Source organism: Salvelinus fontinalis, chromosome 8, assembly GCF_029448725.1.
Source record: "Salvelinus fontinalis isolate EN_2023a chromosome 8, ASM2944872v1, whole genome shotgun sequence".
Lineage (NCBI taxonomy): Eukaryota > Metazoa > Chordata > Actinopteri > Salmoniformes > Salmonidae > Salvelinus > Salvelinus fontinalis.
The window spans coordinates 24,318,673-24,345,709 of NC_074672.1; the positions used below are offsets into that span (position 1 = coordinate 24,318,673).

At 43.9% G+C, this 27,037-nt stretch overlaps 2 protein-coding genes across 3 annotated transcripts; one reads left to right on the top strand and one right to left on the bottom strand.

The window, feature by feature from the left end:
• The first annotated feature begins 1,026 nt into the window (after positions 1-1,026).
• On the top strand, positions 1,027-14,634 carry LOC129860916 (UDP-glucuronosyltransferase 2A1-like). Its single transcript, XM_055931838.1, has 2 exons — positions 1,027-1,219; positions 12,636-14,634. The coding sequence occupies exon 2, from the start codon at positions 12,643-12,645 to the stop codon at positions 14,269-14,271; it is 1,629 nt and encodes a 542-aa protein (XP_055787813.1). The 5' UTR covers positions 1,027-1,219; positions 12,636-12,642; the 3' UTR covers positions 14,272-14,634.
• On the bottom strand, positions 14,630-26,746 carry LOC129860917 (death effector domain-containing protein-like). Of its 2 annotated transcripts, none has more exons than XM_055931839.1 (5): positions 26,607-26,746; positions 22,210-22,851; positions 21,817-21,921; positions 20,380-20,517; positions 14,630-20,088 (listed from the first exon to the last, which is right to left on the bottom strand). In XM_055931839.1, the coding sequence occupies exons 2-5, from the start codon at positions 22,784-22,786 to the stop codon at positions 19,658-19,660; spliced, it is 1,251 nt and encodes a 416-aa protein (XP_055787814.1). In that variant the 5' UTR covers positions 22,787-22,851; positions 26,607-26,746; the 3' UTR covers positions 14,630-19,657. The 2 variants fall into 2 exon arrangements, with proteins under 2 accessions (XP_055787814.1, XP_055787815.1); XM_055931840.1 differs by having other exon boundaries at positions 26,537-26,746.
• Positions 26,747-27,037: the final 291 nt, after the last annotated feature.

Sequence of the window (27,037 nt, forward strand, 5' to 3'; positions counted from 1 at the left end):
CATAAATAGTTAACATAAATATTCATAAATGGTATTGTTAAAATACAACTTGCTCACCTGCAATCACAAATGCTAGATACCACTTGCGCTTGGGTGTAAGAGTCATGATCAACGTTGAGAACGAGTGTATTGTCATGTATGAACCTTTTTATAGACAGATTATGTTACCTTTTGTTGTGTGTCACCTGATTCCTACGAAAAAAACTGATATCTAACAAAAGGTGGCATTTATTTTTTACTGAACACACGTTATATAACACCCGTGAAGATTACTATTTGAAGAAACCACATGAAGGCATCTTCTCTGGGAATAAGACTAGCACACTGTTTAACAAAACAGAATACAAGCTTTGGAAAAAATAATGAATTTAATTGGGAAATGGTTGTTTCAGAGCCAAATGAGAATGTTCAAGGTGCTTTCCTCTTCCCACTTTCAATTCCTTGAGGGGTAGGCCTGTTTCATGATAGATAGTGGGGTCAATATCTCAACGGGTTACACCTTAAAAGGAAACTCCCTTTTCACTAAGGACCCAATTCTAAATTAGGATTCATGCACATGCATTATGTAAATGAGAGAATAAAGCAGGGGGAAAAGATTTTAAAAAATGTATAATTATGCCACCCGCAATAACTCAGTTCAACCCGTCATAAAAAGCTCTATGCAAAGTTGTTTTCTAACTGGTGATGCACAAATTGCATGTTAGATATATAATTCCCCTTTAGAGATCATATAACTGCTAATGATCTTACTATCGGTTTTGAAACAATATTTAATTATGAATGAATATGCTTGCATGGGAATATATCTCATATATTACACTTTTCACGATCACATTGTTTTTGGATTATGAGAGGCTGAGTCATTGTGAATGAATTGTACATAATCCCCTCTGCATAATCTGTTTTTGGGGCAGGCATTGTATTCTAGAACACATGCTTCAGATCAGGCACACCTTCTCTCCTTTGGCTATGGCCCAGACAATGTCAGAAATCTGTGTCAAAGTTCATTTGTACTTTTCCTGTGGTGTGTCAAACATGCATGTTTGTTTTAGTAGTCTCTGAAAAACTGTGTTGACCAGTAGTGAAGAAACAGCCACTGACAGGATTGCATTTTTCTTTGCCTTGGCGATATTCATCCCTATTTCAAAGTACTCTCATACTTAAAGGGGCTCTTTGGGGCCACTTTCAACAAGGTGCTCATCATATCTTCCTACCCAAGGTAAGATGTGGCCTTTTATTTTGGTATAGTATGTGTGTGTGTGTTACATTCTGTTCTTTGAAAAAAAATATCCATAATACTGTACCAAATAACTTAAAATAAATGTGGTCCAACCCCTGCTTTTGCAGAGCCTCCCCTACTTTGGGTTCAGGTAAAGTTATGTTACACAAGTGGATGCAAAATGTTATGATTTTCTGCAAATGAGTAACAGAAAGGTCTACTGGTACCTATACATAACATCCTCAAGCCTAAAGAGCTTCACATTTATGAGCACATTGTTCTCCCCTCCCTCAAACAACTACATTCTGATTACACTAAATGAGATTTCTATGTGCAGTGTATATCATCACATAAAAGTCAATTTTCTTGTAAAAACTTGTTTGGCCATGTCCATTGTGGCTAACACAAAGGTTGGTGTCAGGTGAAGGAAGGGATCCAACTTCAGTTCAAGGGTACACCATGACTACAACAGTGGCAGTCAGTGCAGTTTAAGATGAGGGAGGACAATATATATTTTTAATGAGCATGGCCTTATTTCTATTACAGCGTATTGGATGACTGTCATTCATATTCCATTCACCCAGTTCAATTTAACTACTATAGATTAAGGCTACATGATACTCACATTTTCTCTATACCCATCATGAAGTTGCTACAACCTAGCCTATGAATGAAAGTTTACAACGTAGGTGCACACAGGTTGAGAGAAAATGTTAAGGCGACAGAAGGTTGAGAGAAAATGTTGAGGCGACAGAGAGTGACACATGGACAGACAGTGACCCATTCAATACTGCCTTGCACACTCTTGCCTGCATCTAGCTGATCTAGGGTGTAATCATTAGTCCAACAGTTGCGAACCAGAGTTTCTATTGAACAAATGTAGGTATGTATATTCCTGTTTTGTTCCGTTTTGCTTCTGTTTAAGAAAGGTATTTCAACAGAATCGGCGGAATGAATACACCCCTGATCACGTGTAAACACAGTTCACTTTCATAGCAGCCATGATTTATTAATTCTTGCATCTATGCGCTCTCCTCCTCTCACCTTTTCCCTTTGCTTGTGGATTTCAATCCACAACACATCACTTGTACGTGACCAGGCAAAAAACCTTTCCAAGCCAAGCCATATCTTTTTTTTTTTTTTTTTTTTTCTGGGGGGGTGCCATATCCAAGCCAAGCCATATCTTAACCTCTACACACATCCTACATCGTTGTCACCATATTAGCTAAAGTAACGTCACAGTCAACATAGCTAATACAACTAAATGCGTTAGTAAACCCGCTACGATCATGCAGTAACGTTAGTGTAGTCAGTAAGTAGTTTAGCACTTACACCGGCGGGCTCCGGTGGCAATAAATTAGTCAAACCAAAAGCTTACCTTGACTTGGAGGAGTTCCAGTGTTGTGTTGGATAGTCATTGCCAGCTAGCTAACATAGCATCCCTCTGTTTGAGCAGGGTGCTTGAGTAGGGTAAACTCACTAGCTGCATTTGCTAGCTAAGTAAGTGAAACTTAAAGTAAAAAAAGAAATAATAATCTCTCTCTCCTTCTTGTCTTTCATTTTGGAAGAAATTAATTTGTTCAAAACTGTTCAACCATTGTCTTTCTCTCTCTTTGAGTCAACTACTGTAGCTTATGCTTTCAGTACTAGATTCGTTCTCTGGTACTTTGACTGGGTGGACAACATGTCAGTTCATGCTGCAAGAGCTCTAATAGGTTGGAGGAAGTCCTCCAGAAGTTGTCATAATTACTGTGTAAGTCTATGGAAGGGGGAGAACCATGAGCTTCCTAGGTTTTGTATTGAAGTAAATGCACCCAGAGGAGGACGGAAGCTAGATGTCCTCCGGATGTCCTACACCATGGTGCTACCCTAAAGAGTGCCGTTGAGGCTACTGTAGACCTTCAATGAAAAAAAAGTGTGTTTAAATAAATTATTTGGTGACGTAAATATATTTAGTAAAGTTTTATCTAAAAAGAATAACCTTTTAAATGTTTAACCATTTTTTAAATGAAATTCACTGGAGGATCTGCAGAGCCTCCACTGGACAACAACTACTGCTATTTGAATGCTAGTCTAATTTTTTATAATCTAAGGCCGGACAAAGTTGAATTACTGTTTAACGGATGCCCCGCCTTACTTTTCTCCACACCCCGCAAATATATGGGCAATATATGTATTGCTTGTAATGCACAGTCCGCTCTCCTTTGAGGCTTTCCCAAATTGACGCTCAAGAGACCAAACAGCCTCAGATCACGTGTTCAGATCATGTTCGAGTCTCGCGACAGTGTAACACACAGGCTCGTACCTGCAGGTCACTTGCAGAAGTTTAATTTCTCTCTCATGCTGTCATGGCTGAAGCCAGCGCAAAATGCCTACTATTTATGTGGCCAGGTTAAACGTGGAACGTCCCTCATTATAAACAAACAGTCGGTTAAATGCATGGTTAATGCATCATTTTCAGATATATTAGAAGTGATTAATAGACTTCTACAATTCAACAATGTCATTGAACCAATTGACTGGCCAGAGATCAGGGTATTCATCAGCAAAGACGCAGTGCAAGCTGATAGTATTTTGGACTGATAGTATTTTGGACAACCAAATTGAAGTCAAAATGATTGATGAAATCTAAGTGTGTTAGTTGTATGGTGATTTGCGATTCATAACTTAAATTTTACCGGTACTACCAGTAGGTGTAGGTCAACCAATAACACCAAGACAGAATGCGTTTGAAGTGCGCACACGCTTCGTGCAGATCTGCAGTTCCCCAATGATGTGATCTACGGTCTCCAAGGTGGGGCCTTTTCTGGGCAGCCAGGCGAGACAATCGAAGGAGGACGCGTTGAGCAAAGTTACTGGGCTCGAATTTAGTCAAGCTTGCGCTCTATAGATTGATGCCTCTAATTGTGCATGTTATAAACCAAATTTTTTATTTTGATGATGATAGGCTATACTCTACGGCTGGATATGTGTATTTCTTTTTTTTTACAATGCTACATTAATTTGGCAGACCTAACTTGATTGACGCTCTTTCTACAAGACCTAGTCTATGACAGACCTAATCATATTTGTATGAATATTTTGTTAATGCCTATAGGCTAAAGAGATGCATTATTATACATAAACATTTACTTTATTACACGTTTATTGTCAATCATTCTGTAATTAGATGTTTACGCTATTGCCCTATACATCACATTCAATTATGAGATTGGATTGCACTTTTTTATAATCAGGAATAAAGAAACTGTCACAAGTTATACTTCCCATTGTGTTTCATTTCTCATGGTTATAACAACATTGTAACATCTGCATTCTTTTTAAGAAAAATAGTGTAGGTTTTCCCATGGAAAAATATAACTTTTGAAGCTCACATTAGGCCTAGAGCCTGCACAAGTGCCTAGGACAATGTGGTAAAGTTATTCCTTATCCACTTTGTCACGTTCCTGACCTATTTCTGTTAGTTTGTTATGTGTGTTAGTTGGTCAGGACGTGAGGTTGGGTGGGCATTCTATGTTTTCTGTTTCTGTGTTGGTTTTGGGTTGCCTGGTATGGCTCTTAATTAGAGGCAGGTGTTTGGCGTTCCTCTAATTAAGAGTCATATTTAGGTAGGCGTTGTCACAGTGTTCGTGGTGGGTGAATGTCTTCCGTGTCTGTGTCTGTACACCACGTGGGACTGTTTACGGTTTGTTTGGTTTGTGTAGCCTATGTTCCTATTCGTGCGTTTTCTTGTTTTATGTAAGTACGTAGTCTAGGTCTGTCTACACCGTTTGTTGTTTTTGTTAGTTTAATCAAGTTCGTGTTTCGTTAAAAAAATATGTCTGTTCTCTACGCTGCGCCTTGGTTCCCTCAATACTCCTCCTCTTCCGAAGATGAAGAGGAGGAGGACTGCCGTTACAGAATCACCCACCATAAATCCAGAACCAAGCAGCGGAGTTTTGAGCAACGGGCAAGTATACAGGACTTGTGGAGTTGGGAGCAAATATTTAACGGAGAAGGACCATGGGCTAAAGTGAATCACCGTCCATGGGAACAGCTGGAGGCAGCTCGGAGAGTGGAGGAAAAGAGAGAGAGGAACCGGAGTTATGAGGGGAGGCGTCTTGCACGGAAGCCCAAAAAGCCCGTGAGTAACACCCAAACATTTCTTGGGGGGGGGGGGCTAAGAGGTAGTGGGCCATGGGCAGGTAGGAGACCTGCGCCCACTTCCCAGGCTTACCGTGGAGAGCGGGAGTATGGGCAGGCGCCGTGTTACGCAGTAGAGCGCACGGTGTCTCCTGTACGAGTGCATAGCCCAGTGCGGGTTATTCCACCTCCCTGCACTGGTAGGGCTAGATTGGGTATTGAGCCAGGTGTCATGAGGCCGGCTCAACGCGTCTGGTCTCCAGTGCATCTCCTCGGGCCGGCATACATGGCACCTGCCTTACGCATGGTTTCCCGGTTCGCCTACATAGCCCGGTGCGGGTTATTCCACCTCCCCGCACTGGTCGGGCAACCGGGAACATTCAACCAGGTAAGGTTGGGCAGGCTCAATGCTCAAGAGAGCCAGTACGCCTGCACGGTCCGGTATTTCCGGCGCCACCTCCCCGCCCCAGCCTAGTACCTACAGTGCCTACACTACGCACTAGGCTACCAGTGCGTCTCCTGAGCCCTGTTCCTCCTCCACGCACTCTCCCTGTAGTGCGTGTATCCAGTTCGGTGCCTCCAGTTCCGGCACCACGCACTAAGCCTCCTGTGCGTCTCCAGAGCCCTGTACACACTGTTTCTTCTCCCCCTACTAATCCTGATGTGCTTGCCCTCAGCCCGGTGTCACCAGTGCCGGTACCACGCACCAGGTATAGAGTGGGCTTTGAGAGTCCAGTGTGCCCTGTCCCTGCTCCCCGCACTAGTATGAAGGTGCGTGTCCTTAGCCCGGTGCCTCCAGTTCCGGCACCACGCACCAGGTCTACAGTGCGCCTTATCCGGCCAGAGCCATCCGTCTCCCCAGCGCCATCTGAGCCATCCGTCTCCCCAGCGCCATCTGAGCCATCCGTCTCCCCAGCGCCATCTGAGCCATCCGTCTCCCCAGCGCCGTCTGAGCCATCCGTCTGCAATGAGCCTGCAAAGCCGCCCGTCTGCCATGAGCCTGCAAAGCCGCCCGTCTGCCATGAGCCTACAGAGCCGTCCGCCAGACAGGAGCCGCTAGAGCCGCCCGCCAGACAGGAGCCGCTAGAGCCGTCCGTCAGACAGGATCTGCCAGAGCCGCCAACCAGACAGGATCTGCCAGAGCCGCCAACCAGACAGGATCTGCCAGAGCCGCCAACCAGACAGGATCTGCCAGAGCCGCCAACCAGACAGGATCTGCCAGAGCCGCCAACCAGACAGGATCTGCCAGAGCCGCCAGCGAGCCATGAGCGGCCAGAGCCGCCAGCGAGCCATGAGCGTCCAGAGCCGTCAGCCTGCCATGAGCGTCCAGATTCGTCAGTCAGCCATGAGCTGCCCTTCAGCCAGAAACGGCTATATACCCAGAACTGCCCCTCAGTCCAGAGCTGTCTCTCTGTCCGGAGCTGCCTTTCAGTCCGGAGTTGCCCCTCTATCATGACCTTGTTCCAAGGTGGCTGAGCAGTTCAGACGTCTTTTTCCGTATTGTCGTGTCGTGTCCTGTATATATATATATTTACACCTTTTCTTCACATATCTTTAATTTATTTTATTATCCAAGAACTCAACTACAAAAGCTTTCCTGCAAAAGCTTTCCCGCAACCCGCTTCACCAATTACAATAAGTATTATTTACCTCAATCTGAAAATCCATCGTGGAAGATAGCCAGGGGCTAATTCAGAAGCTAGCCTGAAAGCTAACCAGAAGCTACTCCGATAGCTAGCCAGAAGCTAATCTGTAGCTGCCCCGAAATTAGCCGGTTTGCTGGCTAGTGTTGGTGTTTCAGCTGCCCACGTTTTGCGGTCATCAGCTATTCCTTTAGCTCGATAATCTACCGGCACTTTTGTGCAACGCGACTCGGACCGGAGCATTCCGGGACTTTTTTTCTCTCAGTTTCCCCGGATTCCAACCGCAGGCTCTGGACACTTGCACCTTGATTTCGCAGCTAGCTAGCTGCATACCGTGTGACTATTGGCTTACGTCGACCCCGGAGCAAACTCAAATCATGCTGGAGCTAGCCAGCTGAGGAGTTCCATCACCATCCGGACCCGTTTCTTTTGTTGCTGCTGCAGATACGGAACCCCACCGGGCCTTCACGACTGACTGCCGACGTTATCTGCCCGAGGGATTTATCCAACCGGCACCTCCGTCCCGACGTTACCTGAACGCTCATCTGAGGCCCGCTAATCGTTAGCTGTCTTATCGGCTGCTATCTGAACAAAACCCCACTACACGGAACCTACCGACGGAAACGCCCGAGGTATCTACAAACAGACCTCCATCCTATGCTGCTACCGATAGCCATATACCCGGCCAGCTGTCTGGATCGCCACGACCCCAACCAACCTCTACTCACTGGACCCTTATTGATCACTCGATTAAGCATGCCTCTCCTTAATGTAAATATGCCTTGTCCATTGCTGTTCTGGTTAGTGTTTATTGGCTTATTTCACTGTAGAGATTCTAGCCCTGCTCTCTATACCATATCCAACCTCTCAGTTCCACCACCCACATATGCGATGACATCACCTGGTTTCAATGATGTTTCTAGAGACAAGATCTCTCTCATCATCACTCAATACCTAGGTTTACCTCCACTGTATTCACATCCTACCATACCTTTGTCTGTACATTATTCCTTTAAACTATTTTATCGCCCCCAGAAACTTCCTTTTACTCTCTGCTCTAGTAGCTCTAGGCGACCAATTCTCATAGCTTTTAGCCGTACCCTTATCGTACTTCTCCTCTGTTCCTCTGGTGATGTAGAGGTGAATCCAGGCCCTGCAGTACCTGGCTCCACTCCTATTCCCCAGGCGCTCTCTTTTGATGACTTCTGTAACCGTAATAGCCTTGGCTTCATGCATGTTAACATTAGAAGCCTCCTCCCTAAGTTTGTTTTGTTCACTGCTTTAGCACACTCTACCAACCCGGATGTTTTAGCCGTGTCTGAATCCTGGCTTAGAAAGACCACCAAAAATTCAGACATTTTTATCCCCAATTACAATATTTTCAGACAAGATAGAACGGCCAAAGGGGGCGGTGTTGCAATCTACTGCAAAGACTGCCTGCAGAGTTCTGTTATACTATCCAGGTCTGTTCCCAAACAATTTGAACTTCTACTTTTAAAAATCCACCTCTCTAAAAACAAGTCTCTCACCGTTGCCGCCTGCTATAGACCACCCTCTGCCCCCAGCTGTGCTCTGGACACTATATGTGAACTGATTGCCCCCCATCTATCTTCAGAGCTCGTGCTGCTAGGCGACCTAAATTTGAACATGCTCAACACCCCAGCCACCCTACAATCTAAGCTTGATGCCCTCAATCTCACACAAATTATCAATGAACCTACCAGGTACCACCCCAATTCCGTAAACACGGGTACCCTAATAGATATCATCCTAACAAACTTGCCCTCCAAATACACCTCTGCTGTTTTCAACCAAGATCTCAGCGATCACTGCCTCATTGCCTGCATCCGTAATGGGTCAGCGGTCAAACGACCTCCACTCATCACTGTCAAACGCTCCCTGAAACACTTCAGCGAGCAGGCCTTCCTAATCGACCTGGCCGGGGTATCCTGGAAGGATATTGATCTCATCCCGTCAGTAGAGGATGCCTGGTCATTTTTTTAAAATGCCTTCCTCACCATCTTGAATAAGCATGTCCCATTCAAGAAATTTAGAACCAGGAACAGATATAGCCCTTGGTTCTCTCCTGACCTGACTGCCCTTAACCAACAGAAAAACATCCTATGGCGTTCTGCATTAGCATCGAACAGCCCCCGTGATATGCAACTTTTCAGGGAAGCCAGAAACCAATATACACAGGCAGTTAGAACAGCCAAGGCTAGCTTTTTCAAGCAGAAATTTGCTTCCTGCAACACAAATTCAAAAAAGTTCTGGGACACCGTAAAGTCCATGGAGAATAAGAACACCTCCTCCCAGCTTCCAACCGCTCTGAAGATAGGAAACACTGTCACCACCGACAAATCCACTATAATTGAGAATTTCAATAAGCATTTTTCTACGGCTGGCCATGCTTTCCACCTGGCTACCCCTACCCCGGACAACAGCACTGCCCTCCCCTCTGCTACTCGCCCAAGCCTTCCCCATTTCTCTTTCTCCCAAATACAGTCAGCTGATGTTCTTAATGAGCTGCAAAACCTGGACCCTTACAAATCAGCCGGGCTAGATAATCTGGACCCTTTCTTTCTAAAACTATCTGCTGAAATTGTTGCCACCCCTATTACTAGCCTCTTCAACCTCTCTTTCGTGTCGTCTGAGATCCCCAAAGATTGGAAAGCAGCTGCGGTTATCCCCCTCTTCAAAGGGGGGGACACCCTTGACCCTAACTGCTACAGACCTATATCTATCCTACCCTGCCTTTCTAAGGTCTTCGAAAGCCAAGTCAACAAATAGATTACCGACCATTTCGAATCACACCACACCTTCTCCGCTATGCAATCTGGCTTCAGAGCTGGTCATGGGTGCACCTCAGCCACGCTCAAGGTCATAAACGATATCGTAACCGCCATCGATAGGAAACAATACTGTGCAGCCGTATTCATTGACCTGGCCAAGGCTTTTGACTCTGTCAATCACCACATCCTCATTGGCAGACTCGACAGCCTTGGTTTCTCTAATGATTGCCTCGCCTGGTTCACCAACTACTTCTCTGATAGAGTTCAGTGTGTCAAATCGGAGGGTCTGTTGTCCGGGCCTCTGGCAGTCTCTATGGGGGTGCCACAGGGTTCAATTCTTGGACCGACTCTCTTCTCTGTTTACATCAATGATGTCGCTCTTGCTGCTGGTGATTCTCTGATCCACCTCTACGCAGACGACACTATTCTGTATACTTCTGGCCCTTCTTTTGACACTGTGTTAACAACCCTCCAGGCGAGCTTCAATGCCATACAACTCTCCTTCCGTGGCCTCCAACTGCTCTTAAATACAAGTAAAACCAAATGCATGCTCTTCAACCGATCGCTGCCTGCTCCTGCCCGCCTGTCCAACATCACTACTTTGGACGGCTCTGACTTAGAATATGTGGACAACTACAAATACCTAGGTGTCTGGTTAGACTGTAAACTCTCCTTCCAGACCCACATCAAACATCTCCAATCCAAAGTCAAATCTAGAATTGGCTTCCTATTCCGCAACAAAGCATCCTTTACTCATGCTGCCAAACATACCCTTGTAAAACTGACCATCCTACCAATCCTCGACTTCGGTGATGTCATTTACAAAATAGCCTCCAAAACCCTACTCAATAAATTGGATGCAGTCTATCACAGTGCCATCCGTTTTGTCACCAAAGCCCCATATACTACCCACCACTGCGACCTGTACACTCTCGTTGGCTGGCCCTCGCTTCATACTCGTCGCCAAACCCACTGGTTCCAGGTCATCTACAAGACCCTGCTAGGTAAAGTCCCCCCTTATCTCAGCTCGCTGGTCACCATAGCAGCACCTACCTGTAGCACGCGCTCCAGCAGGTATATCTCTCTAGTCACCCCCAAAACCAATTCTTCCTTTGGACGCCTCTCCTTCCAGTTCTCTGCTGCCAATGACTGGAACGAACTACAAAAATCTCTGAAACTGGAAACACCTATCTCCCTCACTAGCTTTAAGCACCAGCTGTCAGAGCAGCTCATAGATTACTGCACCTGTACATAACCCATCTACAATTTAGCCCAAACAACTACCTCTTTACCTACTGTATTTATTTATTAATTTATTTTGCTCCTTTGCACCCCATTATTTCTGTCTCTACTTTGCACTTTCTTCCAATGCAAACCAAACATTCCAGTGTTTTTTTTAGTTTTTATTTTACTTGCTGTGTTGTACTCACTTCGCCTCCATGGCCTTTTCATATTTTTATTTATTTATACATATATCTGTTTGCCTTCACCTCCCTTATCTCACCTCACTTGCTCACATTGTATATAGACTTATTTTTTTTCACTGTATTATTGACTATATGTTTGTTTTTACTCCATGTGTAACTATGTGTTGTTGTATGTGTCGAACTGCTTTGCTTTATCTTGGCCAGGTCGCAATTGTAAATGAGAACGTGTTCTCAATTTGCCTACCTGGTTAAATAAAGGTTAAATAAATAAATAAATAAAAAATCTCCCTCTCTATCTTGATCTACCTCTTTATTCTGATCTATCCCTCTGTCTTGATCTATCTCTCTGTCCCGGTGCTGTCCCTGTCATTGATGTTACTAAGGGGATTTTGTGGGGGTAAAATGAGGGTGGACATTCTTAGGGGGAGATGGAGGCTAGGATGGATTATGGTGGGGTGGGGACCTCGCCCGGAGCCTGAGCCACCACCGTGGTCAGATGCCCACCCAGACCCTCCCCTAGACTTTGTGCTGGTGCGCCCGGAGTTCGCACCTTATGGGGGGGGTTATGTCACGTTCCTGACCTATTTCTGTTAGTTTGTTATGTGTGTTAGTTGGTCAGGACGTGAGGTTGGGTGGGCATTCTATGTTTTCTGTTTCTGTGTTGGTTTTGGGTTGCCTGGTATGGCTCTTAATTAGAGGCAGGTGTTTGGCGTTCCTCTAATTAAGAGTCATATTTAGGTAGGCGTTGTCACAGTGTTCGTTGTGGGTGAATGTCTTCCGTGTCTGTGTCTGTTTCACCACGCGGGACTGTTTACGGTTTGTTCGGTTTGTGTAGCCTATGTCTCCTATTCGTGCGTTTTCTTGTTTTATGTAAGTACGTCGTCTAGGTCTGTCTACACCGTTTGTTGTTTTTGTTAGTTTAATCAAGTTCGTGTTTCGTTAATAAAATGTCTGTTCTCTACGCTGCGCCTTGGTTCCCTCAATACTCCTCCTCTTCTTCAGATGAAGAGGAGGAGGACTGCCGTTACACACTTAATGTTTTTTTTGTTTTCTCTCTCGCTTGCCTCACTTTCTGGGGGGTTAAATCCATTAAACAGTGAATCAATTTTGTCTAGCCTAACCACTATTTATTCTCAGTAATGGCCTCACCAACATATCTGCCTAGCCTGCTTCATATCACCTTCTGCCGGGAAATCTTAAAGTTGCAGTATCTCATGGATTTATCTTTTTATCAATGGCAGTCTGTTACCGTCAATGTAGCTAAAAGATAAAAGAACATATGCAACCAATGCATTGAATTCATGTTTGAGATAGTAAACAGCTAGTCACATTACTTAATGTGTGTGTGGTGGGAGGGGGGTGGATGAAAACACTTTTAGACTGTTCAAACACAGAAAGCAACAATATTTGTTACATTCTTTGCCCTCTCCAGAGAAACCATGCAAGTCACTGTGGCAGCCCCACTTTGCTTCCCTCCACATCCTGCTCTCTTCCTCCTGACCTGTCTCCTGTGGGTGTTCCCAACTCAGAGCCACTCTGGCAACATCCTGGTGTACCCTGTGGACGGCAGCCATTGGCTCAACATGGACATCCTCCTGCGAGAGCTGCACCAGCGGGGGCACTCTTTAACGGTGGTCCGCTCGTCCACCAGCTGGTACGTCCCTGAACACGCCCCCCACTACTCCTCCGTCACAGTGCCGGTGCCCGGGGCCAGCAGCCTGGAGGACCCACAGTACATGGCACACTTCCTGAAGAGGAGCCTGGAGATATGGACACGAGAGCGCTCTGTTTTGTCCTTCATTGAGCTACAGAAAGAGACAATTAATTTGCTGGAGGAGGCCCATCGCGGCAGTGCTGAAATGGCCCTCTTAGCCATGGAGGACAAACAATTAATGGAGAAGCTGAAGGCAGCCAACTTTGATTTAATGTTGACTGATCCTGGATTTGCAGGAGGAGTTGTATTAGGGAATTACTTGGGTCTTCCTATTGTGCTTAACGTTCGTTGGATCACTAATGCAGAGGGACACTTTGCAATTGCACCTTCGCCCCTTTCTTACATACCAACTATCGGGTCACTGGTCACAGATAAAATGAGCTTTGCCAACAAACTGAAAAACTTCTTGCATTATGGAATTGCTCTTTATATTGATTATGGCATAACAAGACCCTTATACCAGGGTGTGATCAACAAATTCATCGATCCAAACACCAACATCTATTCTCTCATTCAAGGGGCTGACCTATGGCTGATGAGAGTGGACTTTGTGTTCGAGTTCCCACGCCCCACCATGCCCAACGTGGTCTACATGGGGGGCTTCCAGTGTAAGCCTTCTAAGCCTTTGCCCGCAGAGTTAGAGGCATTTATGCAGAGCTCGGGGGAACATGGGGTCGTGGTCATGTCTTTGGGGAGTCTGCTGGGTAGCCTCCTACCGGAGATCTCAGAGGTCATTGCTGCTGCCTTCACCCTCCTGCCTCAGAAGGTGGTGTGGAGACACACGGGAGAGAAGCCCTCTACTCTAGGCAACAACACACTGTTGGCGAACTGGCTGCCTCAGAACGACCTACTGGGCCATCCCAAAACAAGAGCCTTTGTGACACATGGGGGTACCAATGGGATCTATGAGGCCATCTACCATGGGGTTCCCATGTTAGGCCTTCCTCTCATCTTTGACCAGTTTGACAACATGCTGCGTCTACAGGCCAGGGGTGTGGCTAAGGTTCTCGAGGTGACGGCCCTAAAGGTGGAACCTATGACACAGGCACTGACAGACATCATGGACAACAGGAAGCACTATAGAGACAATATGCGCAGGATGTCAAAGCTCCACCATGATACACCTCTCAAACCAATGGACAACGCCATCTTCTGGCTAGAATTTGCCATGAGACACAAGGGTACAGCACACTTGCGCACTGAGTCCTACAAGATGCCCTGGTATGCTTACCACAATGTGGATGTGCTGGTACTTCTCCTGACTGTTGTAGTCTCTGTTGTGTTACTAACGCTAATGACTTGCAAGGTTTTAGGCAGGGCTCTTTGCCGAAAGAAAAAGGAAAAACTGCAATAATTTCTGAAGAATTTGTTTTACATTCTACAGTACATTCAAATTATCTGGTGCAATTGAAATCCATTACAAGACAAATGGGCATGAAACTTGGTCAAAATCAGACTATAGATGATTAATCAATCCCTTTTTCTTGTAATAAAATAAAAACAGCAGTTTAGCAAATGTTAAATCAATGCAATCTTGTTAATGTCACAATATTGCTAATACAACATTTTTATAGATTTTTAAATAACAGTTTTTTTTTTACAGACATTAAAATGTACCCATCACCTATAACCATGTTCATATTCACATAATACCACAATCTCTTTCTTGGTCAACACACAATAATTACAAAATAAATTGGTCGACACAACAATGTGATGCATTTTTTGCTTTTATGTCCTAGATTTCTGAGTGGTGGATTTGACTAATGTTTGTGTGGTACAGCTAAATATTTTAAACAGTTAAAAAATAAAGTGCCCATCAGCTGTATGGTATTGACAATACACATCTCTCCAATTTATGAACAGTCCCATTTGCTTGCACTACGCAAGAAAAATGCATTAAAAAAGTTGCAAAGCAAATTAAATATAATTGAATGAATTATCTACAAGTTACAAAACTTGTCTCAAGTTTCCGGGGATCATGATCAGACATGCAATCTATCTTAAGTCAGATGTTTAAAAACTAATATAGAACCTATATACTGAGTGCACAAAAAAATTAGGAACACCTGCTCCTTCCATGACATACTGACCAGGTGAATACCGGTGAAAACTATGATCCCGTATTGATGTCACCTGTTAAATCCACTTCAATCAGTGTAGATGAAGGGGAAGAGAGAGTAAAGAAGGATTTTTAAGCCTTGAAATAATTGAGACATAGATTGTGTATGTGTGATATTCAGAGCGTGAATGGGGAAGACAAAATATTTAAGTGCATTTGAATGAATAATGACAGTAGGTGCCAAGAACTGCAACACTGCTGGGTTTTTCACACAACAGTTTTCTGTGTGTATCAACAATGGTCCACCATCCAAAGGACATCCACAGTTGTGTCAAATTAGCTGGGAAGCATTGGGGTCAACATGGGCCAGTATTCCTGTGGAATGCTTTCGACACCTTGTAGAGTCCATGCCAGACGAATTGAGACTCTTCTGAGGGCAAAAGGGGGTGCAACTCAATATAAGGAAGGTGTTCCTAATTTTTTGTACACTGTTTACAATAGATACCAGTTTGCAACTTTGCTATATTCCATTAGAAAAACATATCCCATCGTAACAGTGGCTTTAAAGTGTGGTGTGTCCTTTTCTGACATGTGCCCAAGGGTTGGTATGGCAAACTCAATAACTTCAGTTGGCAGAGGGGACTTTTTTTATACAACTATCTATCTAAAGATAATTGGGTTAGAATTCCTTTTAAATGTTTTTTCTCCTATTAAAAGCAATAAAAGGTAGCAGTAAAACTGATACTAAAATAAAAGATGGCATGTGTCAAATTGCTAAACAATCCTAATTTAATTTCTGGCATTCTTACTTCAAACTACCAGACAAAACCTTTTATGTACCAAGATTAGATTTTAGCACCAATTAGGACTAGCTATTTCATTAAATGACCATGTAAAGGGGAATGTCACTGATCATTTTATTAACTACAGTTAAAATCAAGAGTGATTTTTGAAAGCGGCTTCATCTTCCATAAAAAAATGTAATTGCTGCTTTGCAAAAGTGCAAATGCTCATCTTGTAGGCTATAACATTCATTTACAAACAAATTTAAAAAATGAGGGGAATACAAATATTACATATACTGCACTCTAGATTAACTATACTACCTTTTCATGTGGGAGGAATCTTCTGGATAGGGAACATCTGTTCAACGTAACAGATGTACACAGTATACACTGTTTAACAGAGGCAGACACCTGCTGTAGCCTATATGACACTGAGAACATTGTGTTACAATGCAAACAAGTATGAAGTGTAAAATAATCAGCAACAATCACATTCACTTCCCCACACTCATCACTGCTTTTGACCTTGCTGCATCTATGAAAGCCAAACATACAACCTATAGAAAAAATGGTGCCTAGAAAACCACATCATCAGAAAGAATTCAAACTGAGGTATTCAACATGGTATGCCAGAGGTATAGCCACCTGAACTGTATTAAATATTCAAATGGCAGTCTTTGCTCATGTTCATTTCCTAAAGTAAGTATCGGAGGCTCTTAACTGGGGTAGCACTTAACCATGCTAAATTGTGTCTGATTGTAGGCTATTGAACTGTGGACAAAGATGAATCTATGCCAGCCAAACATAATAGAATCCTTAACGCAGACATGTCCTGAAAATGATTTTGGTCTTGCACAATTGCATGAAACAAAATGAGCTATTGTAGTAAAATTTGAGATGACTTGGAAAGCAGATCAAAGATAGTATTGAATCAATACTGATAAACTCAAAACGTTTGTCTTTCTTTTTCTGAAAGTTTGTTTTATGCATTTTATTATCTAAATGAGTCTTTTTTCAATTTCAAAACAGCAAAGTCAAAATTGGCTATATTGAAAAAATTTATGGAAACAAATATTTGCTTTTTGGGCTTAATTTAAGGTTAGGCATTAGGGTTACCAATGTGGTTAAGGTTAGGTTTAAAATCAGATTTGTGGCTGTGCCAGCTAGTGACCTCTGCAGAATCGCTGCCTCCTGGGAAAAGACTCATGACAATAAATGCCAACCTGCTTCTCTATTAGAGGCGAATATTCATGAGAATTTACATTGACATCAAAAAAAGTATAGTAAAACGGAGGATTGATTTCATGTGGATTTAGAAGAGGCAGGGAGGTTGTACCTCTCACAAATATAACGATAATAAAACAATTGCTTAAAGAATAAAAATGTAGCATTTTTCAAATTAAATGCAAATATTGACATACAAATCAATAAGAAATCTGAGCCATGGGTGAAATACAATTTAACAATGTTTTATACGGGAGGGTAGACGGGCAATTCCACAGTACGGTAAAAGTGACGCGAGGCAGGTTTCCATTGACCAAGCAATGTCACATCAAAAGAATGTTATGGAAACATGTTATGGAAACGGCAGACATGATAATTATTATCCGTTCGACACGGGTGGACTTTTGTCAACTTACTTAATTTATGGCGACAAATTATGGAAACTTTTTCAAATAAATGATGATTGCCAAATAATTTTTTATGTATGCGGGCATGTGAGATCACCTAACTATAAAAGCTCCACTCCACATTTCATTGTAAATGCCTACTGCTTGCTAAATCTATTTTTCAATTATAAAAATGTTTCTTTGCAGAACAACGATTGTTTCCCTGAATTGCTTCGCCCTGCTTTTCTGGTTGGCTGGATGCAGTTTTCACCATCCAATTACAGATCTACAGGAGTCACCATGGCACGGACCATGGCAATACATTAGCACATGATTATGATTAGAATATGGCAAATAAGACCTCCCGATTGGCACAGCGGTCTAAAGCACTGCATCGCTAGAGGCATTACTACAGACCTGGGTTCGATCCCAGGTTGTGTCGCAGGCGACCGGGAGACCCATGAGGCGGCGCACAATTGGCCCAGCGTCGTCCAGGTTAGGCCGGCGGGATATCCTTGTCCCATCGCGCTCTAGCGACTCCTTGTGGCGGGCCGGGCGCTTGCACGCTGACTGCGGTCGCCAGCTGGACTGTGTTTCCGCCAACACACTGGTGCGGCTGGTTAAGCGAGCAGTGTGGCTTGGCAGGGTTGTGTTTCAGGGGACGCAGGGCTCTGGACCGTCGCCTCTCCCAAGTTCGTACGGGAGTTGCAACGATGGTACGAAACTAACTACCAATTGGATATTATGAAAAAGGGGTCAAATGTACCCCCCAAAATATATAAATATATCAAAGACTACGGCAAATACCAGTCAACTATTGCATTATATCCAGGTAACTTGGTCTACCTGAGACATGAAACAGATAGGTGGGGAGGGCATACAGGCTGTCGCCAATTTATTCACGCGCAATTTGCCTAAATGGATAATGGAAACACTTCAACCATTTCATTTGTATTCAACACTTTCAGTTTTTTTTAAAGTGCCGTCATTACGCCCAGCTGTTTTTTTAATAACACACAACAGTTAAATGGAAACGCACCATAGCAGTCAATTGGCGCAACAATTTTCTATGCAAACTTTGTAAATGTCAACAGAAAATAAATATATAATTCACTTGACAAGTTGATGGAAACATGGCTACTGAGACTTTTTAAATGTACGTTAAACAAAAACCAATGATTGCAAAGTTAATCAAACCTTACAACTCTATGCCTATTTTTACAATTCCTACTGAAAATGTTACAAAAACACAGAACAGTGCCGATGCAAAGTTTGGTAATAGAATGACGGTTTGTGCTGTCATTCGGCTACCAAACTTTGCATATGCAATGTTCTGTGGAAATCTTTTAAACAAGTTATTGTGCATAGAGTTGTATGGTTTGTGTAACTTTGCAATCATAGGTTTTGTTTGGCATACAGCTTAAAGTGAAACATCGGAGTCTCAGCGTTACTGCTACCGTGGAATTGCCCAGATACAGAATTTAGGGAGCAAAATGACTTCAACATGACTTCCCGTTAAAAAATAATAATATATATATCTGCATTCTATATGTTGTTGAATGTATGTTTGTGTTGCAACAATTTTCAAGCACTTCTGACACCTCTCAGTAAGGTTAATATTTTTTTCCTTCTCAAAATGCTTGTACCTTGTTGTCAAATGAACAAATATTGTGAATCATTCTTGTTGATTTGGTTCACAATATTTGTTCATTTGACAACAAGGTACCAGCAGTTTGAGAAAAATCAAGACTTATTTACTACCAAATAATTGTATGATGGTAATGTCTCTGGCTTAAAAGGATTCTGTCCTAGCCTGGCAATAAACGAAATGCAAAATGTCCCAACAGTGACTTGCCTGTTTATAGCCATGTGAAGTAATAGTCTACAAGAGGACATTTCATTAACACTTTTTGGGAAAGAGATGTGTGATACCAAAAGAAAATGTAAAATCTGATTTTATAGTCAACTCACAAGTTACAATAGAAAATATTAGCATTGTTCCTCCAGCAGAAAGAACAAAACCCTTCAACTTTCAAAGCACTTCTCTTCGGTCTGTGTTCCACATCTCCTGACTCACTTACTATGACTCACTTGCTTTGGCTCATTTTTATTTCACATTCCCTTCATAGATGAAAGGGCAGGGCACCCAGCATTCTCCCTCACACTTCTTCCTGAAACAGAACAGCCTTTCACTTTTCTTGCTCCTGTCCTCACCATGAAGTCAAGTTCTCTTATTTGGGACACGGGTTCCCCCTCTGCTAAAAGCAGCAGACGCATGCGTTTCTAGGATGGAGTCTCTCTGCTCCCTCCAAGTGCGGCTGCGGCTTCAGCTGCAGACCCTGCCCCCACTCCAGTAACCAGGTTCCAGAGCAGCTTGCGGCGGCCAGCCTGATAGTCCTCCTCATCCACATTGACCAGGAGTTTGATGGCCTCATGGCCCACCGCCTGTTTGAGTGAGTCTGTGATGAAGACGCCCTTCAGGGCCTCCAGCAGGGAGCCGTTGATGTAGTCCCGCCAAAAAGCATCTAGGTAGGTGAGCTCCGAGAACTTGATGTCGCAGATGATGGAGCCCAAGTCCCGGGACTTGAGGATAGTGTTTGCCTGGTTGAACCTCTCAAACTGCCTCTCCAGAGCCTCCTGCTTGTTGGAGAAAATGTTTCCCAGAAGCGCTGATTCATGCTGGCAGTACTCAGCGCGCACTCGTAGGCGGATGTCTGCAGGGTGTGGGGTGAATAGGGAAGAGAAAGGGGAGGAGTGACACAGAGGAAGAGGTGTGCCGTCTATTGGAAATTATACTGTCAATGAATCATGCCGCGATCTTTCATTTTTAATCAGCGTCTGTATAATTTGGCGCAGATCTGTATGCATGTGCTTTAGCCAAGTCCTTTGTCATTCATTGTCATGAAATAACTGACAAAAAGTAGATACAACCTTTGAAAGCATAAAGTTACTTAAGAATTATTTTTATTCCGTGCTTTCGTGATACACACTCAAAATGCCCTTACCACAGGTTTGCTTTTCCCTGCAGTCTCCTGTGGCGTAGGCCCTCTTTCTTTTGCGGCTGGGTAATGGGGGGCCTGGCTTGGTGCGGGAAGGACCCACCTGGGTCCCCGATGGAGAACAGCAGATCACTGGCTGGGGACCTGTTATTGGAGTGGGGGGCAAAGACATTTACAGATGTATTTATGTCACTATTTCCACCAATTCTATTAATTCCCCCAACACACATACACTACATCACCAAAAGTATGTGGACACCTGCTTGTCAAACAGGTCATTCCAAAATGAAGGACATTAATATGGAATTGCCCCCCCATTTGATGTTGTAAAAGCCTCCACTGTTCTGGGAATGCTTTCCACTAGATGTTGGAACATTGCTGCGAGGACTTGCTTTCATTCAGCCACAAGCGCATTAGTGAGGTCAGGCACTGATGTTCGGCAATTAGGCCTGGCTCACAGTCGGCGTTCCAATTCATCCCAAAAGTGTTCGATGGGGTTGGGGTCAGGGCTCTGTGCAGGCCAGTCAAGTTCTTCCACACCGATCTCGACAAACCATTTCTATATGGACCTTGCTTTGTGCACAGGGGCATTGTCATGCTTCCCAAACTTTTGCCACAAAGAATGTCATTGTAGCGTTAAGATTTCCCTTCACTAGAACTAAGGGGCCTAGCCAGAAACATGAAATGCCTCAGACCATTATTCTTTCTCCACCAAACTTTACAGTTGGCACTGTGCATTGGGGCAGGTAGCATTATCCTGGCATCTGCCAAACCCATTTTAGTCCGTCAGACTGCCAGATGGTGAAGCAATTCATTACTTCAGAGAACGCGTTTCTACTGCTCCAAAGTCCAATGGCGGCGAGCTACCACTCCAGACGACACTTGGCGTTGCGCATAGTGATCTTAGGCGTGTGTGCAGCTGCTCGGCCATGGAAACCCATTTCATGAAGCTCCCGACGAACAGTTCTTGTGCTGACGTTGCTTCCAGAGGCAGTTTTTAACTCGGTAGGGAGTGTTGCAACTGAGGACAGAATTTTTACACGTTTCAGCACTTCGCTGTCCCGGTTGGTAAGCTTTTGTGGTCTACCACTTTGCGGCTGAGCCATTGTTGCTCCTAGGCGTTTCCACTTCACAATAACAGAACGTACAGTTGACCAGGGCAGCTCTACCAGGGCAGAAATTTGACTAACTCACTTGTTGGAAAAGTGACATCCTATGATGGTGCCACGTTGAAAGTCACTGAGCTCTTCAGTAAGGCCATTCTACTGCCAATGTTTTTCTATGGCGTTTGCATGCTGTGTGCTCAATTTTATACACCTGTATAAAATTGAGTGTAGCTGAAATAGCCAAATCCACTCATTTGAAGCATTGTCCACATACACTACATCCACTACATACAGTATACTGAAGTATGTAGCTGTATACATGCAGAGCCAAACTCACCTGTCCTTCTGTGGGGTGCAGCCTCCCTGCTCTCTCCTCCTCTTCTGGGGGACACATAACGCACCGACGTCTCTTCCAGGTACTTATCCACTGGGTCTGGGCACACTGAAAGGTAAAGCACATGAAGGCTTTTGGTTAGTGACATAAAATATTTCAATTTAACGTAAACTGTCAATTATTAACTAAGGGACTAGAAAGTGTGTTTAAGATGGCGAGAAGTGGCGGGAAAAATATTCGGAATAACATTTAAGAATTGACAACATAACATTTTGCAGATCGGGAATCTACATTTCTCTGTCTCAACAACATTACATGTAGTTTGGTCTTTCATTTTTTTATAAAATGACGGTGGGCCTGAAAAAGACTAAGTTTGAGAAGGAAACCAACACTTACCGGTCTGTCTCTTCCTGAGTGTGACGTAGGGCAGCAGGTCGTGCCGTGTGATGATGCGAAGCAGCTGCAGGACGTGTCTGAAGTTGGTCTCATCACATCGCCCCTGGCGCTCCAGAGCCAGCAGGAAGTCCCGGCCACTCCTGATGCCACCGCGCTCATACTCGTCAATAACGTCCACGAACAGGAACGAGAGCACTCGCACGTCGCGGTGCGTGAGCTGGGCTCCCACTATGTCGAACATGCGGTGCAGCGAGTACAAGCCGTAAGCATTGTCTACGGCTTCCTCGGGCCAGGGTTCAAAGCGTCCCGACGAGGGCATCCTTGAGGAGGCAGAGTTAGTGCAGGAGGCCAACGTGCCCCTATTCACTGCCACTCCGCTGGAGGTCCCCACCGACGAGGACCCCACAGCGCCCATCAGACCTGTGTGGGAGGCAGGGTGCCCCGCAGCACTACTCTGAGTAGAGTCCAGCTGGTTTGGATGAATGTGAGGCCTACCCGGGTGAGCTAATGAGTTCTGGGGGACGAGGAGGGGAGGGTTGACATTTGCATTGGGGAGGTAATGCTGCTGTGAGGTCATCACTGTGTTAGGGGTGGACGATCCCAACAACTTCTGTGTTGTGTCTGAGTACTTCAACTGCTTTCCTACAAGAAAAGGAGGGACAAAACACTATTCACACCTAAAGTGACGACATTTAAAATACACAAATGCAGGACAACAGGATGATTTTGCAGGACAGTGTGAGCTTACATAAATACAAACATTTGGTAGCACCCCCCCCGCCAAATGTTAATGGCTTCATCATAATTTCTTCAAGGTTGTACTGACAAATGTAGCTTATTGAATATACACTGCTCAAAAAAATAAAGGGAACACTTAAACAACACAATGTAACTCCAAGTCAATCACACTTCTGTGAAATCAAACTGTCCACTTAGGAAGCAACACTGATTGACAATAAATTTCACATGCTGTTGTGCAAATGGAATAGACAAAAGGTGGAAATTATAGGCAATTAGCAAGACACCCCCAATAAAGGAGTGGTTCTGCAGGTGGTGACCACAGACCACTTCTCAGTTTCTATGCTTCCTGGCTGATGTTTTGGTCACTTTTGAATGCTGGCGGTGCTTTCACTCTAGTGGTAGCATGAGACGGAGTCTACAACCCACACAAGTGGCTCAGGTAGTGCAGCTCATCCAGGATGGCACATCAATGCGAGCTGTGGCAAGAAGGTTTGCTGTGTCTGTCAGCGTAGTGTCCAGAGCATGGAGGCGCTACCAGGAGACAGGCCAGTACATCAGGAGACGTGGAGGAGGCCGTAGGAGGGCAACAACCCAGCAGCAGGACCGCTACCTCCGCCTTTGTGCAAGGAGGATCAGGATGAGCACTGCCAGAGCCCTGCAAAATGACCTCCAGCAGGCCACAAATGTGCATGTGTCTGCTCAAACGGTCAGAAACAGACTCCATGAGGGTGGTATGAGGGCCCGACGTCCACAGGTGGGGGTTGTGCTTACAGCCCAACACCGTGCAGGACGTTTGGCATTTGCCAGAGAACACCAAGATTGGCAAATTCGCCACTGGCGCCCTGTGCTCTTCACAGATGAAAGCAGGTTCACACTGAGCACGTGACAGAGTCTGGAAACGCCGTGGAGAACGTTTTGCTGCCTGCAACATCCTCCAGCATGACCGGTTTGGGGGTGGGTCAGTCATGGTGTGGGTGGCATTTCCTTGTGGGGCCGCACAGCCCTCCATGTGCTCGCCAGAGGTAGCCTGACTGCCATTAGGTACCGAGATGAGATCCTCAGACCCCTTGTGAGACCATATGCTGACACATGCACATTCGTGGCCTGCTGGAGGTCAGTTTGCAGGGCTCTGGCAGTGCTCCTCCTTGCACAAAGGTGGAGGTAGCGGTCCTGCTGCTGGGTTGTTGCCCTCCTACGGCCTCCTCTACATCTCCTGATGTACTGGCCTGTCTCCTGGTAGCGCCTCCATGCTCTGGACACTACGCTGACAGACACAGCAAACCTTCTTGCCACAGCTCGCATTGATGTGCCATCCTGGATGAGCTGCACTACCTGAGCCACTTGTGTGGGTTGTAGACTCCGTCTCATGCTACCACTAGAGTGAAAGCACCGCCAGCATTCAAAAGTGACCAAAACATCAGCCAGGAAGCATAGGAACTGAGAAGTGGTCTGTGGTCACCACCTGCAGAATCACTCCTTTATTGGGGGTGTCTTGCTAATTGCCTATAATTTCCACCTTTTGTCTATTCCATTTGCACAACAGCATGTGAAATTTATTGTCAATCAGTGTTGCTTCCTAAGTGGACAGTTTGATTTCACAGAAGTGTGATTGACTTGGAGTTACATTGTGTTGTTTAAGTGTTCCCTTTATTTTTTTGAGCAGTGTATTTATAGAATATGCATAAAAACGCATCCTTCAATTGCAACGTTTGCATATGCCCAACATTTCTGTTTTTAATAGGCTACCCTCAAACACCAAATTAGGCATAACAAATTTCAAAATAGACCATGGCATGATCAATGTCAATCGTGAATGATAACTCTGGTTTTACCAGTAAAATGTCAAAAATGTGTCTGCATTCTAATCATTTGATCTCAATCAGTTTCATTGGTAATATAGATTTAGATGTTCTTGAATTGTTTCGTGAATACATTAGAGCAGATGGTGTTAAACTATATAGCCTTCTGGTATTTTGTTTCAATCAAAGAACAGTCTGCCTAGTAGCTCGCACTGTTGAGTTTTGCCCGCATGAGATTTATTATAAAAATGTTTTTACATTTAGCCTATCATCCTAAAATATCTTTATAAATGGTGATGTTTTTGGTGTAACAATAACGTATTACTATTATATTTGGTTATGTTATGTAAAATACTAATTAATCATTATATTATCTTCGAAGACTGATTCAGCTTTTACTAAAGTGGTACATCGGAAGCGCTCCACCACTGCAGTCTGCTGCACTGAACGAGCAATTGAAGCGCACCTAGCCTACTCTTTTGTCTCGCGCAAAATTTGGTGACGCAGAAATGAGAGACCACAGTTTGGCTGTTTTATGAAAATCTGGGAATATTTCTGGTTCGTCTCATGGAATGTAAAACAGCTGGGAAGGGAGACTTAAAACGGGATTGAGTGAAGTAGCTGCAAATATGTTGAATAAGCAACTGATGAGCCTCACACGTTTGACGAAATTACCTTATACATTTTAGTTTTAAAATCACCAGTAGGTTTAGGCTACCACATCCTTATGAAATGTATATTTTCATAAAAAAGACACGCTGGAATGTCTAACTGAAAAACGCTTACTTGTAACTATGTGTTGAATTTCATACTTTTATTTATTTTATTATTGAACGCAAAAACCTTATTTTCAATGCGCTTGTGCCAATTGAATATCTGTGTATGTAGTACGTCAATCACGGCAGCTACGTCCCCAGTTGAGGAACACATGAGGAAAACGTTGGTTGTTGTATTCCAGTGTTTCCAAACCAGGGGTACTAGGCCCCCTAGGGGTACTTGAGAAGACTCGTGAGACCATAGGCTTATTGGTAAAGTGCACATGAAGGGGTACTTCAAGGGTAGTCTGGGCAGAGCAAAATGTACTTGATGTTACAGTAACCAAACGGTTGGGAATCAAAGTTTTTATTTAAAGTATGAATGTCAGTAACTCTTACCCCGCGGAAGGACTGCAGTTGTACAGGACAAACATAGGTATATGTAAGCGTTTTCAGAATTAACATGTTTACAAGTATCGACTGATGGTGACCCAATGTTGTTAGATAATTGCGCTACCAGTTATCAATACACTACTCCGCCTCCGAGAACTGGCTACATTGAGGCGTTCCTCAACTAAGCTACCGTTAACTAAATCACAACAGTCGGGAAGCTAACGTAGCTTGTTGTAAACAGTAATGACCAGCTAGCTAACGCTAGAGTACTAACTAGCTACATGGTGACATTGTTGACTGTCGCTAACCCTAAATGGCTAGCTAACCTTAGCTAGCTGACTAAACCACGCAGCTAACTGGCTAGCCACCTTGCTACAAATAAGCAGCTTGTTATTGTGAAAATGTAGCTAGCTAACGTTAGCTACGTCAACTAGTTTCAATTTAGATAAACTAGTTAGCTAAATATTTCAGTTACACACAACAACAAAATGCAACAAAAGTTTAGTCATAAAATAAACGACACCACCAGTAACTAACTAGTTTTTCAAAAAAGCTAGTTAGCTAACAAGGACTAGGTCGCTTATGCTAGTTGGCTAACTTTAGCAAAGTAGATAACGTTACCTGGCTATTGATGCTTACCTTAGCTACGTTTCCTTGAGTTAATACCTTGATTCAAAGTAATTTAACTTGAAATACCGTAGATACTTACTTAACGTTTTTGGTTGAACGCTTAACTAGCTCCTTCAAGATCAGAAAACACAATTATGGTGTATAATTGCACACTCTTTCACAAGGCTAACAATTAGCATGCCCATTTTCGTTTCTCAGCTAAAATGAAAGAACATCCGGTACACTACGTAGAATTAACATCCGGGTTACAATGGTTTAGACTAGCGAGTCTCAAATTCGGTTCGCGTTAGAATGCTTGTAAACCAGACACTCATTTCCTTCTTCGAAGTTCTCTCTCTTGAAGTACTCTTTGATCTAAACACAGTTGGCTAGGTAAAAACACATGTTTCTCTACATGAGATGGATTGTTTGTTTATGACAACAAAAACAGGATTAATGTGTTTGGGTTATGATAGGTGATATGAAGCTCATTTACAAATTAGGGACAGTTCGACATTTACTGGGGGGGAA

Excerpts from the sequence above, each read along its gene's own strand:
- LOC129860916 (XM_055931838.1), top strand. The coding sequence starts at position 12,643 with ATGCAAGTCACTGTGGCAGCCCCACTTTGCTTCCCTCCACATCCTGCT.
- LOC129860917 (XM_055931839.1), bottom strand. The coding sequence starts at position 22,786 with ATGACCTCACAGCAGCATTACCTCCCCAATGCAAATGTCAACCCTCCC. Across the intron at positions 21,922-22,209 it reads ACTCAGGAAGAGACAGACCG|TGTGCCCAGACCCAGTGGAT; the intron begins GTAAGTGTTGGT and ends TTTACCTTTCAG. Across the intron at positions 20,518-21,816 it reads TGCACCCCACAGAAGGACAG|GTCCCCAGCCAGTGATCTGC; the intron begins GTGAGTTTGGCT and ends CTCCAATAACAG.